Source organism: Sparus aurata, chromosome 18 (assembly GCF_900880675.1).
Source record: "Sparus aurata chromosome 18, fSpaAur1.1, whole genome shotgun sequence".
In the NCBI taxonomy this organism is placed as follows: domain Eukaryota; kingdom Metazoa; phylum Chordata; class Actinopteri; order Spariformes; family Sparidae; genus Sparus; species Sparus aurata.
The window spans coordinates 22,430,675-22,447,468 of NC_044204.1; the positions used below are offsets into that span (position 1 = coordinate 22,430,675).

The window sequence follows — 16,794 nt, forward strand, 5'->3', positions numbered from 1 at the left end:
ATGTAAATATGTATATAAGTCTATTCTATTTCTTCCCTTTTTAATTATATTGTATATTTTTGCTATTGGTTTTTGTTCTTGTAATATTCTGTCGCTGCTGGGACAAACAAATTTCCCCCATCTGCGGGACATTAAAGGATTTCTGATTCTGATTTTGATAAACAGAGTAAAATACAAGAGGAGATCAAAATTGAATGCAACAGATAAAACAGATACATTTCTTTGAATCAGGTGTCCCATATTTAACTTAATAAAAGGAACAGAAACATTTGTAACATCTATTTAAAATAATATTCATGTTATAGTAGGCAAACCAAAAACAAACATGTCAGACACAGTAGACTTGAGACTGTTTGGGGTCACTCAGTGTTATTTTTTTTTAGCCATAAATGGTCACAAGCCAGAATGATAATGACAATCTGCTGCTGTCACCGTGTTCTCTGGTCTGTTCACTGTTTTCATTGCTCATTGGAATTATGGCCACTGTTCTGAAAATAAGACACATGTTGTTGACATTTCCTTTAACTTCTATGTATAGGAAGAGTTATGGGCCCTAAAGTTTAAGCCCTTTAAGTCCCCTGATGATCATCAGTATCAATAATTGATCGGCCGTGATCAATAATAAAGCAGGGTGGCACAAACAGCCGAACTGAGTCTGATTGTGCAGGATGGTTCCACCCATCTACAAGACATCTCTTTGTGGTGTTGGACTGTGATGCCTCTGAGGAGACTGTCATCCATAATTGATAACTCATAATCAATAATGTAACAGTTCAATACAAACACTGAATCTGTATTTGTACTGATGCTGCAATATTTGACTTCACAGGCTAACACAGCCCGTCCATCACTGTGCTGCTGCCTCCTCTGATCTGTCACCTCCCCTTCGTGTGTGTGTGTGTGTGTGTGTGTGTGTAAATGATCTCAGATTAGTGTCTGTGTTTAAAGGATGAGATTATTGTTGCTAATTCAAGATGTTGCAGCATTCAGTCATTCTCTCTCTCTCTAGACTGAGATGCCCTTCTTGCGCAAAGACTGCTTAAAAAATTTAAGTATCTGCACTGCACCAGATTATTCATCGCTACGTTTTGTTTCAACAGTCGAGAAATGTAATTTATAACGCTCTGACTCAATTATATAAGCCTAACACATATCTTTGCATAACAGCCAAGAAGCAATGGAGGCTCGCGGAACGTTGTTGTACATTTTGAGCGTGTGCGTGCAGCGGAGAGATGTGGTTGTTACCTCAGATACGTTGTCCTTGTCAGTGCTGGTGCCTCCCGGCTCCTCCATTATTTGGTTTGTGGGTTTGGTCCAGGTTTTATTTGATGCTAGCAAGTCCAGACACAAGCTTCTGTCAGAGTCAGCCCGGCCAGATGCCGGTGTGCGCTCTGAGCACGCTGACACATACCTGTAGAGACGGGCCGGCTGGTTGCAACAGCAGGGCTTTAGTGGATGTGGAGGAGATGGCTAACTGAGAGGAGACTCCGAGCCCTCAATGGGAGAACAGGTTGTGTGTGAACGCGCGTCCTGCCAGCGTGTCTGACTGCATGAATGTTTGGCTATGAATTCATTTTAGTCAAAGTTCAGCCGTGGTGGAAGTTGTATTTAGATCCTCTAGTTAAGTGCAAGTAGCAATACCACAAAGTGCTCTCTTCAGTCCTGCACTACACACGGCTGTCATGATACCAGAACTTCAACACAACGCTGGTAATATAAAGGAAAGCTCTTTTAATACCGTGACAAAAAGAAAAAAAATAATCCTGGTCTCAGATAATAGGGTACGTTTTTTTCTTTTTTGTTAACATCCTGCACATATCCCTGGTACAGACCAAACCACTGAACACATCCCAACATATTTGTAAAGATGTTAATATCTGTGCAGCCCTGGTTTGCAAATCTAATTATAAATCTGTGTTGTTTAACTTTGGTACTTTTTAATGCTATTAAAAGTGGATATCTAATCATTTTATACACATGGTGTTGAAAAGATATTGAAGTTTCTACAACCTTACTGCACTATCAGTAAAGAATACTTAATATGACCCCTGTAAGACTTATATTATTATGTATGATATCGCTATGTTGTCACTTTGATTTTTATAGATGTTTTTGGTGTCAGTGTGGAGCTTTATCATCTACTTTACAGACATATTATATTCTATAAGTTGATGAATAAGTTTTATTTGTAGAATCATAATTTACAAAGTCATAAAAATACAAATCACAGCTGTGGTTTAGTTAAAAGCACAAGGTTTCCCTCTGAAAGTAGAGCAAAACAGAAGCACTCACAGTAGAAGTGCCTGTATTGAAGCGCAGTCCTTCAGTAAATGTCAGTCTGTTGTCACTCCTGATGCATCAGATCCAGCAGCCTGCTCAGCTGCCCTATGCCAGAAACGCCACTTTAAGCATTTTGAATAGAAAAGTCTTTAGCGCCAGAGATGGAGGTTGTATCATATTTAACTGGTGATTCTATACGTGCTGTTTTTGTCCCAGTGACCATTGAAAGTGAAGTTCTGACTCCTTCATTGTTCCTTTAGACAGGAGCCTGGTCTTGTTAGCCCCAAATAACTGCCTGGGGCCGTTGCCAAAAGGGATGCCGAGTGGCAAAACTTGCCTAAAAGGCATTCCTTATCATTCCGTATCAATCTACACTTCTACGTTTGACAGTGTAGCTGCTCCTCTAGCATAATTTCTGGAAGCACCACTGTAGTGCTGTAGCATAAAGAGCAAGAAGTCAGAGGGTGGTCGGGTTGGGTCATGCACAGGACTTTCCCCCAGGAGACCAGGGTTTGCATCCCAAGAGTCAACAGTGAGTTATTTATAAGTGATGTTGTGTAAGTACGTTGACTTGCATGAATGACATGAAGAATGGTTTATCATACGTGACTGACTGAACGTTATGTTCAGTCAGTCAGTCACAGTTAGGTTTGTTATAGTTAAACAAAAAAAACAAACCTAACCTAAGCTGCGACCGTTTGACCAAGTTAAGGACAGTCCAAAACATAAATGGCATAATCTGTTAAATGTTTGTTAGCAAGCTTTGTTTTGAAAGTCTCAATTGGATGTTGCAACTTGTTGTATCATTGAAATCGTCCTATATGAATAATCTTGCAATGGAATTAAACATCTTTACTACAGAGAAGCCAGGTATATGTACGTCTATAGATGTTAAGGAGCTTCCCTCTACATGTTTCAGCGACTGATATACCTGAAAAGTAGTCTTTCGGCGAGTGTTTAAGTGTTGACCAGGTCATTCATGTGAATCAATCTTGGTGAATGTGTCTATCAAAACATTTGGTTACTTCTTATTTTGGTAGAGAAAATTAACAAGCACTGTTACACTTGTATTGGTTGGACTTTGCATCAAGGCCACTGCTTTTTTTTCAAGCAACAGATTTTACATGTCAAAGTCAGTTTACTCTGAATGAGGAGAGGAACTCTGTGGCTCTTAGGGGATGAATTCACCCAGAAATTAAAATTCATCCCTATTCTCATGTTGATGCAAAGTCAGATGAAGTTTTGTAGTTCACAAAAAGTTTCTTGAGCTTCACAGCAAAACAGCGTTGCAGCATTTTCCTAAACAACTGAAGCAGATGCGGACTTGTATAAAACATGAAAAAAACAAGTTTTAATTGGCTCCGCACAGGTCGTCTATAGCTGAATCAGAGTCTCTGGATGCTCAGAGGTCCCAAACGGATTTAAAAAACAACTTTACACCCTCGACCTCGCATGTATAGCCCCTTCAGACAGGGTCCATGCTTTTAGCTTTGCAGCTGCAGTGAAGATTTTGGCTTATAAAAAGGTGAAAACAAATTATTTTTAAATCCATTTGGGATCTCGGGCTTCCAGAGACTTGGATTATCCCAGGAGAGCTGTATTGAGCCATTTAATGTTTTTTAAGATGTTTTTTTTTTTGTAGTTTAGGAGAATGCTGCAACTCTTTTTTGTTGTGAAGCTCCAGAAATGTTTTGTTTTATTACAAATCTTCACGCAACTTGGAAAGATCATGACTGAAATGTTATTTTAAGGCAAACTTATCCTCAAAGGAGCAGATCGGACAAATGAAACCTTGATGATGTCATAGTGATGTCACCACGCTTGGAGGCTACACAAATTGGGGCACAAAGTTTGAAAACATTAATTTTCTACGCAGTTTTTATTGTTTGTGATGAAAGATGCTATCCAGTTGCATCATGGGAAATGTAGGAACCAGAGACTAGAGACTGCACTGTTTCGATTTAGGACGTTATTTTTTCAATTTGTGTAAATCTTTATGGAGGTGCAATAATAAATCACAGGAGGAAAACTTTAATCTATAGCAGAGATGATATGTATCAATCAATTTATCTTAACGAGCAAATAATTCAATAACACGCTTTCAAAATCAATTTTCCTGCGTTGTCCTGCTGCTTGTTTGCCTTCTGTCTAACCTCAAACATGAGTAAGTATGTCCCACTCTAGGATATGATGTTGTCTTACTAAATCCTTTGCATAATAAGTAAACATATAATCGGCCCTTAAAGGTGAACGTGGGTTTGTGCTGAACTAACTGAAATTAGCTGACACACTGCACCTGGGGAACACCGATAGATTAGAGTGTTTAGTTTGCAGGAGGCGTTGGATACGTGTGTAGGATCTGTGTCTGCGCGTGGGAGTGGGCAAGTGTTATTTTTGGGGCTCTTGCGGAGGAGGACGGATGAGCGAGGGTGCCGTTTGCTCCGTATTCCCTGGATGTGTGGTGCATCCCAATCCTGCTGGATCCTGGTCGTCAAATTACCAGGAGGAGCAGAAAATTGCAACAGTGCTTCCAACTGTCACTTTAGAGCCTGGTCTGACTCTCGGGGAGAGGTAGTCTGATCTAATTACCCGGCCCCTGAAAAGGCTCAGCTAATAACACAGATACCACCCAGACTGCTGGGGAGTACACACATACACACACACGCACGCACACGCACACACACGCACACACACACACACACACTCCACTTTCATTTTATGCAGGAAAGGAGGGAAGACATTCGGTGCAGGACTCCTGATGCATGTCGCTCAAAATTCACAGAGAGGGACCGAGAAAAGAGGGAGAGCCAGAGAGAGCGAGAGAGGGGAAGAGACATGAAGGTCAGACTTCATTCAAAATGGAGAAATTGTTAGGATTCTCCCTCCTCCCTCCCTCCCTTCACTCTCCTCTCCCCCCCTTCCTCCTCTCTCTCTCTCTCCACCCTCTCTCTGTGAATATTGTTACTCCTTTTGTGAGAGGACGTATCCTTGTGCTATGGAGACTGACGTCCTCCTTTGTCAGGGCGAGGAGTGTTCCACTCTGCGGCTCAATAAATGACATCGCATGGCCAGGAGGAGAAAGCTGCTGAGTGGAGGGAGAGAGGGATTTAAATAAGCCTTTTCTTTTTTTTTCTTCTGTCAATACGATCAATGTGGGCTTAGCATTGCCTTCAAAGTTATCTCTCTCTCTCTCTCTCTCTCTCTCTCTCTCTCAAACAACTGATCAGGCAGGGCGGTTCAGTATGTTGTATGTGTGCACTCTGAAATCAAGAAACCTCCCCTTTGATTTGACACACACGCACACACACACACACACACACACACACACTGGACTCTTCTCGTTGCAGACATTTTATTTTCAAATCTGGCAACAGTGCCTGAGCAGGGAGAGACAACCATGCGTGCCATGTTTCCACAGCTCAACACGGGCTGCTCTCTCTCTCTCTCTCTCTCTCTCTCTCTCTCTCTCTCTCCAAAATGGAGGAAGCTTCTCCATCTTAATTTAACTTCTAACTCCATTACAGTGTCCGTGCAATAATGTGTCAGTTTAATTAAAGGACGCGCCGGTTTGTAACCTGCTCGCGCCAAAAAAATCTCTCCCTCCCTCTCTATGTTGGGCTGTGCTCTGCTGTGACGCTCCCTCGAAATGAGATTCTGTCTGGGAATTCGTGGTGGTTGTGTTATGTCCGTAAACAAGGTCATTTGGAATAAAGGTGCACAGGCTGCCTTAGGGGGGGTCCACACACACACACACATACACACACACACACACACACACACACACACACACACATACACGCACAGCCTGGGCTGAACTGTGAGGGAACATGCACAAGAGGAGAAAAAACAAAACAGCCTTTTTTTAGAGCTCCATGTCCTATTAGCTCCGACGCAGAGCAAATGTAGCGTGTTTGAATCTGCGTGATCTGTTAGAGCGTGGCCTCTCCTCCGGCAGGTTGGGATGAGAGAGAGAGGGACCGGCCCTGATGTTGATGAAGAGCAAACAAGCCTGTGCTGCTTCATGATCACTGCTGCTGCTGCTGCTGCTGCAGAGGTCCACGGCAGGCTCTCGCTGCAGCGGAGATGACGAGGAGGAGGAGGAGGAGAATGCGAAGACAGGGAGGGAATCCTGCAGAGAAATCCTCACCCCGTCTCTCCTCCTCCCTCGTTATTAGCTGTTTATTAATTGCTGGCGTGGGTTTTTCTGGCCATGCCAGCAAGGCCAGGGGATGCAGAAGCGGCTGTTGATCAGCGACGCCGAGTCTCAGACAAAAAAGCTCAGAGACTTGTGCTGATGATGTAGGTGGGCTATAAATAGGCTGTTATTTTTACCCCTGCCATTTTGGCCTCATTTCCGCTTTTCCCCTGCGCTTCCTCTGCCACCGTGATGATTTAGTGGCGGTGATGGCGATGATGGTGAGCGATGATTGACTTGCTGGTGAGCACAACATCCCAGTAAGTTGTGGTCATAAAAGGGGTAAACTAGGACAGAAATAAGACTCCCGTGTTAATCCCCCAGTGCACCATGGCCCTGCTAACTGGCTCTTATATAAGAGCCCAGAGAGGAAGTAAAAGGAGGCAGCGAGAGAGACAGAGAGCCGGAGAGTGTGAGAGAGAAAGACTGTGTCTCCACATCTCAAAAAATGAAATCCTAAACTTGCCAGGCCGGGCCCAGGGGAGCTGCAAGTCTTATGTAGAAGGATTTCAAATAAACTTTCAGCTCTTAATTATTAAAGACAAAGCACTCCTCAAGATAAGTAGTAGTTACGATGGAGTTAAGAGAGGAGCGATATTGAGATTTCCTTTTTCACTGCTAGTGTTTATTCTTATGAGTAAGGATGAGTTTTGAAACGTTTTTATATGTGCAGCTCTACATTTATATTTGTAAAATTTTGCAAGATTTTGTTTTTCTTTTTATCTATTTATGTTAATAATTATACATTGAAAAAAAGGTTCTGGCAATATGTCGATTTATACCATCAAACATCAGAAATTTGTCGTCCGACAGAGATTTTGTACTTTTAGAACAGTGATCCCTGTATTTCTGGGCGATTGTGTGCAATGTTGAAAATTAGCAGGACTGATTTTTGGAGATCACGGCGGATGTGATTTCTGCAACAATTTGAGTAATTATTTCATCACAGTTTTGTGTTATTGGGATATCTATAGGAAATTAGGAAAAAAAATGTGTGTGAGTGATCAAATCTATTTTTAACCATGTGTATTGTGTGTTTAGTCACTTTTTTGGCTAATACATTACCCAAAAAATAGTGAAGAGGACAGAGAGTCTTTAAACTCATAAACAGAAATTAGACAAGGCTGAACACCTTCTCTGGATGGTTTTGGATGATATTATCACGTTTGTATTATTAACACAATGTTCAGACATAACGTTAAGTTTTGTCTGATTTTGTTATGTTACGTTACGTTTTGTTCAGTTTTGTCATGTGATTTTTGCAAAACTTTAGGTAATTTTTTTCTTCAGCTTGAAGCAAAAACAGACTTCTGTGTTTTTATTTCTTTACGAAAAATACATTTTTTTCCATATGTTTTTGCAATATACACACTATACTATAAAATGCACTATAAAAATGTCAATGTGTCTTTGTAGAGTATTTTATTCTACAAGTCAAGTCATTTTCATCTTCTACTTCCAATCATAAAAGTCTTATTTCCTCAAGGTGCCAGTCCATTGAGATATCGGTTAACTGTTCCAATTACAAACCAGTATATTTCAATAATTAAGTGTCAGCACAATCATACATGCCAGAATAACGCAGATTATCATAATAAGCAAACAAGTTGATATTTGTATTAGAAACATGATAAATGATCTCATAACGCCAGCAGATTTCTTTCACTCGAGTTATATAAATGAGACGTTTAGGATCCAAAAATCAACAAAAATGACCTGGCATTTAAAGTGTAATTTATTCACTGCTTTTGACTTATGGCGAATGCTTAGGGGGTCACAGAGGGATTTCATTGTCAGCTGTGAATGAATGAATGGATCACTAAAGCAATAGACTGATGAACTGATAGTGACTCACTATGACAAGGGAAACCCAAGGTCATGACAAATACTTTGCCATATACTGGGAATTCTCCCACAGGCTGCTATTATTGTTAATGGTCGCATGATGCTATCATGTTTTATATCAATCAGTGTGTGTGTGTGTGTGTGTGTGTGTGTGTGTGTGTCTCTTATGGGATGCTAGCTTTAGTCCCTCTAGTTAAATTGTGTGTCCAGTCTCTCTCAGACTGCCTCGGGGGTTTGGCACGGCCGGGTGCCAGCCCGTCTCAGCTCTGGCCAACTTGTCGTGTGTGTAACAGGAAGTGCGTTGGTCTGAGTGAACCTGTCGGATGCGGCTGGCTGACACTCGACGGCTCTTTATTATAGGATTGTGTGACCAGAGGTTGAACTCTGTCCATGTTTTATCCACTTAAGGGAGGATGTAAAACTGGAGTGGTGTCCCAGTTCTATCATTCATATAGGACTTATCGTAAGCAGTTGATACTCATGTTAAAAGTATACTGTTCGTTTAGCTATTAGCTATCTATTTTATTTTCTTTAGTTTTGCTGCTCTCATTAGCTGATCCCTTTTTGCTTTGCATTGCTTTGGGGTGCAATAATGTTCACCGATATCACACAAAAAGTGTCAAACATACAAACGTGAAAACTTTTTACAATGCTTTATTTTGAAGGTGTGACTGCATTGCATACTTAAAACCTGCCTGTAATTGATTTGTAGTATGGATTTGGGATTTAGTGTTGAATTGATATGAAATGATGCAAACATGAAAGCTAACGCTGTAACATCATGTCACAATAAAAGTCTTACAGGGTCCCTAAACTAAACAACAAAAATAAAAAAAAAAAATACAATCACAAGATACCGAGTCAGATGGATGAAAAAAAAGGCTGCAAGCTGAAGTCCAAAAAAAAAAAAAATCAAAGAAACAAAACAGACAAACTGACAAAGAGAGACGGACAAGACAGACTTAAATACACCAGAGATAATGAAAAAGTGAAACACAGGTTCACAGAAAAAGGGCAGGAAAAGACAAAGACAGGAAGTAGAAAAGTCGCAAAACACAAGACACAAAAAGGATATAATCTACAAAGTAAAACCAAAAACCAACATTTCAACAAACATTGAAACAAATCAAACGATTAATAGATGAGGATAAAATGGTCAAAGGTGCGGAAAAACCCCCCCAAAAAAAACAGCATTAATGGAGAGAAAAGATTTTTGTCAGGTCTGTAGCACCAGAACGTGGAGATGTTAAAGAAAAGCTTTACAGTTAGTTGCAGGGATCAGCAAGAGGCCCTCAATAAAGAAGATATATTCGAGACAGGCAGACGGAGGAAACGTATTGGCCCATCATTTAGTTTACTTATTTTTCTTCAACTTGATCACTGTCAAAATCAAAAACAAACATCTGCCAGGATGAATTTCTGTGATCACCCCTGTGATGTCATTTTCCTGTTGTTTTCCGAGGAGTCCCAGGTGAAAAAAAAATCTATTAAAAATATACTTTTTGAAAGTGTACTAAGTGCAGTTTGTACTTTTTTCGTCAAATCCAAGTGTAGTTCAGTGTATTCTATTATGTATTAAGTTCAACTTAAAATCTATTTGACTACACTTTAAGTGTAAATAGTATGCTAAAATGGAACAACTTTTTTCAAACTTCAAGTGCACTAAATTACACTAATGAAAATCAAGATTCTTGAGTGATTAAGCACACTTACAGTACAATTACATTATATCACCATTCTAATGGAAATACACTTAAAAAGGCATTGCAGCTCAACTTACAGTTGTGTTTAAGTACATTTTGTACATACTGTTATCATACTTACTATTACTATAAACTATGTTAATTTAGTATGCCTCTTTAATATTTCAAGTGATCTACAAATACACTTCCTTACTATATTTAGTGCTTTTATGCCACTATGACAATGATAATGTATTTAAAGTGAAGTTCAATAACAACCTAAACATCATAGACACATACTTTAAGTGCAATGCTATTATATTGTTTTCTTGAAAACAATTGTGTTTGAAGTATATTTCATCTGTACTTTTATCCCCATTTTGTTATACTTAAGCATAAATGTTGCTATTATACTACAAGTGTATTGTATTTCAATACATTTCAAGTACCTTACATCAACAGATTACAAATTGCATTTCAGAAAAGGAATTTTATTACACTTCAAACAAAAATACATAATTCAAGCAAAGGACATATAATGATGATAGTAATTAACACTAACAGGGACATAATTACACATCACCATTCTGTGCCATAGATCACACAACTGACACAAAGGGGAAAACAACTCAAACACACTCACAAGAAAGATGATACACTAATACAAAAGCAGGTATTGCACAGCACCAGCAAACAGCCTTTAACTTCAACGAAGAACATCTAACTCTGATTATGAGATAAGGCCTTGTAGCTCTCATTGTTGCACTTCCTCCGTAGAAGGGACCGGATCTCGGTCACCTGTGTGTTGGGGAATTGCTCCCTCACTGCATCTGTGAAAACAGGAAAGAGACATGGACATGAATTAACAAGATAGACAATGTATAACATTGAAATACAATCATTAATGATAAAAGTGGATTTGTCAATTTATTTTATTTTATTTCATTTAACCGTTATTTAACCAGATAAAAGCCCACTGAGATCGGGATCTCTTTCGCAAGGGTGACCTGGCCAAAAAGGTCAGCAGCACGAGATATAACAGGGCAGCAAAAAGTAACAGATAGAATAAAACATACAATTTTAGAGATGCAACAGTAGCACAACAAACAAATAAATTAATCATGACAATGGATGTGTATTCATAATTATGACAAAGATGATCATTCCCTGACCTTTCCTGAAAATCCATGATATTCCAAAAATTCCATGACCTGTGGGAACCCTGCAAGTAACTACTACACATTTTTGTGTGAATGCTTAGCAACAGAGATGGAAGATTAGAACTATTTCTTGGAGTGGATGAATGAATGAATGAATGAATGAATGAATAAATAGATAAATAAATGCATCTACATAAATGACTGAAAACACAATTTGATATCTTAAACGTGATGGAAGTGGAACTGATATATAAAAGCAATATGGCACTTGTGGTCATGGTATCGGTACAGATACCCACGGCTGTGGTTACCTGCACCAGTCTGCCAGAGGCCTTGTGGTTATATCCGCACCAACCCCACTGTCACTTGTGCCATATTGCTCAATCAGTGAAATTCAAACAAGGAGTATTAACAGTAGACAATGATGGCAAAATTATTTTCAAATTTGTAATGTGGGAAGTCGGGTCTGTATTCTAAGACATAACACGTAACATTCATGTTCTTCAAATTAACAGTGGGGTGCATGTCTTGAATTCACTTCATGACCTCATTGACAATGGCTACAGGTGTATGGGAGGGTTCAGGTGGTGGCAGAGATAACCCTGGCATCACTAGCATACATATGCACCCACCCACCTTTCAGAGCCTTTAATGTGTCCTCGTCCATCTCAACAAAATCGGCAGGTGCTGCCCCTGGCCGCTGAGACTCCACCTGAGGGATGGCGTCCCTCTCGTCACTGGTCACAATCACCTATGCAGAAAACATCAAGCTAGTTACCTTAAACAAAAAGGGCAGCTGTACACTCCTAATCATACACACCCCAAAACACAATTTTCATGGTGTGAGTGTATGCGTATAAATCACAAAAATGCAGTTTTGCTATATCACATGAAGCTTTACCCTGAGCACCAAGGGCATAGGTTTTTAGGTTGGGTTTGGACTTTGATATTGGGACATAATTCAATGCAAGCTCAAAGTGCGCTATTACATGCATGTCAGCACCAATAGGTTATCCACCACTGTAAACTCTGACAAGTCTCTGGGGAACTCTGCACATTATTTGATGAAGGCGGTTACATTTTTAAACATACCGGTTTACGTTTTTTGGGTTGATCAAACATGTTGCAACATGTGTCGTTGGAATCAGACTCGACTTGTGCTGTACATTGCTGTTTGAGGCCCCTTTTCAGCACCTCACCCATCTGGACCATCTGTGAACCAGACTGACAACGTACATCTTGTTTAAGAGAATGATTTTGAAAATTTCCACACAAACCACCAGACTTTTAAGGGGAAATCCAGCGAGTTTTCACAAAGATCTCTGTTTCTCGAGGTCACCGATTACTGTTGGTACAAAACAAAACAAAAACAATTGTTTCGTACCGACAGTACTCGGTGACCTCGAGAAATGGAGATGTATGTGAAAACTCGCCGGATTTCTCCTTTAAGTAACTGTAGAGACTATTTTTTTAATAGCTTTAGTGCATTTATTCATATAGCAACTAGGCTACTACTACACCACACTTTCCGAGAATCCACCTCCATCCATCCATCACTCTGATAGTAGGCTATTTGTAACAGGAGACTTAATCTTGATTTAACATGCATGGCATTACAAAAAAGCTAACTTGATTTGTTTCACAGTCTTTTAAGTAATATTTATCATTTCAAATTTATATTTGCTGGCTAAATCTGCTAAATGCTTGTGCACCCAGCTTGCAAAAAATCACAATGTAACTCCCATGGCAAACACATTCTACGATGCCACAGCATTATTATTTGTAAAGTGGAATCACAATGCTCCATTAACGTTACTGTTTAGTCATAAATCAAGCTAACAGTCATTCCTTGATTCATCATCCCCTTGTCCTGGCCAGTCGTTTTGCCAACTGACCAAAGGAAGACCATATATCCTATCTTCTATCCTATCCATATATATATATATATATATATATATATATATATATATATATATATATATATATATATATATATCTTTTTTTGTGATTTACCGTTAGCTGTACAAGGTAGCAGCTAACTTTCGTAACAATATCTAGCTAATGTTAGGCTAACGTTAATGGTAGCGTTAGCGTTTTCCACCGGAGCTTTAGCTGGCTAACGTTGCGTTCTCTCCTGCTGTGTTCAATGACTCAATTCATCAAGCTGTAGCTAACGTTAGCTAAGCCTATGTCAACAGAGTTCCTGGGTAACTTAACGTTAGATATACCAGAAAATATTAAAATGGTTGAAACCATCACTTACCAAAGTCGCGCTCCCTTCTGGCACACGCAACTGTTGGCAGTTCAGCAGGCAAAATCACCTCTACCCAGCAATGCTTGGACTGGAGGTCTTCCATGAAGGTGACTGTAATACCTACATTTCTATATGCATCCTGTATAATAGATGCAATAACGGACCCGTCTACGAAATAAAACAACCCATACATTGTGCTAAAGTTAAGTTACCATGTTACCGCCTGAGTATCAGTGATGAATTTCAAATATTAACTGTCAATTTGGATACGTTCAGGCAGTGTAACATAGTGATTGGATGTCGATGATGCTGCGCACGCTGATTGGATGTGGGAACCGACTGGTGGGTAGGTCCATTTCCTGGGTCCATTCGTCTTGAATCTTGATCTGTTTGCACTGCTCGACAACAATCATTTTTAAAATATGCCACCTGTATGCTCCCTCGACAAGACGTAGAGCCTAATGAAAAAATATTATTTGAACAAAATATACTTACTTAGTCCACACTGCAGCATTTTATCATATTACCCTTTCAGAAATCAGCCTAACAATGTAAATACACGTTCCATTAGTGGGATACAGTAAATTAATAAATTTCCACTAAGAGCATTTGCATTTTAGCATATTTTCTGAAATTACTTTAATATGCTAATAAAAGTACACTTATATTGTAGTGCACTTTGTTTACGGTGTACTAAGATCACACTACTGATTAAGTGAAATCAAGGTACACTTTCAAAAGTTATACTAACTCTGTATTACAAATAAGTGTACTTACCAAAAGTACACTAAATTACCACTATAATTTTTTGTATTTTAACATATTTTGTGAAAGTACTCTGATATACCACCAAAAATACACTTATTTTAGAGTGTACTGTATAAAGTATACAGAAGTTACACTTCCAATAAAGTGAGATCACAGTACACTTTAAAAAGTATACTAACAATTGATTTCCAAAAATGATACTTCCCATAAGTACATTGAATTACCACTCCAAGTATGTTGAATTTAATACACTTAAAAAAACTAAACTTCTATAAAATTTAAAATACACTAACAACAAAGTGCACTTTCAAAAAGTACAATTAAAAAACAATTTGATTATTACAAAAATTAGTATACTTGCTTTTTGGACTCTGAAGTTGAACTTAATTACATCTATTTTGAAGTATACTTTTTAAAGTACATATTAAATACACTTCAAATGAAGCACAAAAACCGAGAAGCATACTTGTTATATACTTCATGTACTTTATTCATATTACTAATACACTAAAGTATACTACTTTTTTACCTGGGGTGATTCCATATCAGCCGCTCCTGAGTTACAGATATTTGTCATCATCCTGCTTTGACGTGCACATCGTACTCTATACTGAAGGTCAAATGAAATGAATGGGGCCGCCTGTGGCTGCCTCGCACCGGCTCTTTGATGAATCTTATATATATTTTCCATCCCGCTCTGTGTTGTAGGATCACCACAACCGCAGCCTGCATGATGGACCTGCGCCGCTACCCTCTGGACGAGCAGAACTGCACCTTGGAGATCGAAAGCTGTAAGTACCGCTGTCTCTGACAACCGGCTCTCACGCCCACATGTAGACTTAAACAGATCTCACAATACGCATGCAGCCCTGAAATCTGGTTTGAAAACCGCCTGTTGGCCCGGTGGCGGCAAGGTAGAAGAGAAATTGATAAGACTGCATGTAAAATGCTGAGAAAGGCTGATGAGATATCGAGAGATACGCATCAAGAAGAGGAACATCACTAATGGCTCACTGACTGATAACATCCAGCCTAATTAATTCAACTCCAACTGCAGTGGCTTCCCAAGGCGTGGACGAGCCTGATTAGGTCCAGTGTTTCAGGGATGTGCTGATAGTGGATGTTATGTGCAGCTTCCTCCCGAAACTGCCTCCATGTTTGTGCAGTACAAAGAGCTCATTTCACACGGAGTTTGTAATTGTACGTGATCCGGCGTTCTCGAGTCGAGGGAGGGAGAGGGGGATGGAGGGAGCGTGGAGGAACATGAGAGGGAAAGACGAGGTCCTCTGCGTGTTTTATCTGGGTCCCCGGAGAGAAGGATTATGGGGCTGGGATGTGGTGTAGGGCTCAGTCTTTCCGGGTTTGATCACACCATTGCCAGCAGCGTTAAGCAGCACAAAAACAGCGCGGGTCAGAACCGCCTCTCACTGCTCCTCTCCCATTATGCTCGCCATCTCTCTCCTCATCGCTCCCTCTTTCCGTTTCTCATCTCCTTTTCTTTGCACAGTCTCATCCTCGTCTTTTTTTTTCCTCTCCCAGCCTTTTTATCTCTCTCTCCATCACTCATACTCTCTTTTTTTCTCCTCCTCCTCCTCCTCCTCCTCTCTCAGGCAGCCCAACACAAAATGCACACACACACACACACACACACACACACACACACACACACACACACTCCCTCACACACGCACACAGCTCCAGTTTTGATCACCAGGCAGTATCTGCTCTCATATGGATTAACTGGCAATGGTTTTAACGTTGGAATCGCTTCATGCCAGAGCATGCTATTTTATTCAGACTAATGAGCCCAGAGAACTCTCACTTCCCTTGATAAACTTGATGCATTTTTAACAGACACAAGTCTTAAAACCCCCAGATCCCCAGATACATCAGCCGCTCACTGCTGAGGCTCAGGCCACTGGTCTCACATGCTGGGCTGCGCTGAGCAATAATTGATTTTCTAACACTAAAGATTCATTGTATTGCAAATGTACACATGCAAATACACACCCACATATGCATGCATATCTCGGCGCTCATGCTGCGTTGTCTCTCTCTTCGCGTCAGTCTTGCGGGACTCACATGTCAGCCCCGCATGAGTGTGCGGTGATGTAATACATCTACATCTTTCCCGAATACGTACAGAGACAATGGTGCAGAACTAATGGAGCTACAACCCGACTGACCGGTTATCTACAGGCCGTAAAATGCTCCCTTTAAGACGATTGTAGTGCCAAAACCTCCCTCTCCAGAACTCCTCGACACCCTCCTGATCCCAGCACCGTCACGGCTGTTCAGAACTGAACTGAGCTGCACATCAGAACAGCAACATGATTGACTCGGCCCTAAGTGGCATGTTTCAGGGTTGCACAGGGCCGGGATGATGATAATGCAGATGTGGAGGGAGAGCTCACTGTACCTGCTGGCGTTATGCTCCACAGCTGCACCAGGGCTCTGCTGTTTTCATCCCCCCTCTTTTTTTTTTTTTTTTTTACCTTGGATGGAAATGCAACAGTTAAAGAATAAGGCTGGTGACAATGAACAATCAAGTCTTCCCATGAAAAGACCCAAACACTGATTCTACATCGAGCTCATTCCAGTGTGCCATAA

The 16,794-nt window shown here is 40.2% G+C and overlaps 1 protein-coding gene across 2 annotated transcripts in view; it reads left to right on the top strand.

Annotated features, from left to right (window-relative positions):
- Nucleotides 1–16,794, top strand: part of gabrb2a (gamma-aminobutyric acid type A receptor subunit beta2a) — a 43,088-nt gene that overhangs the window by 18,016 nt on the left and 8,278 nt on the right. For both annotated transcript variants that reach the window (XM_030395958.1, XM_030395957.1), the window contains exon 5: nucleotides 14,893–14,975. In XM_030395958.1, coding sequence (XP_030251818.1) covers nucleotides 14,893–14,975 — 83 coding nt within the window. The remainder of the gene's footprint in view (nucleotides 1–14,892; nucleotides 14,976–16,794) is intronic.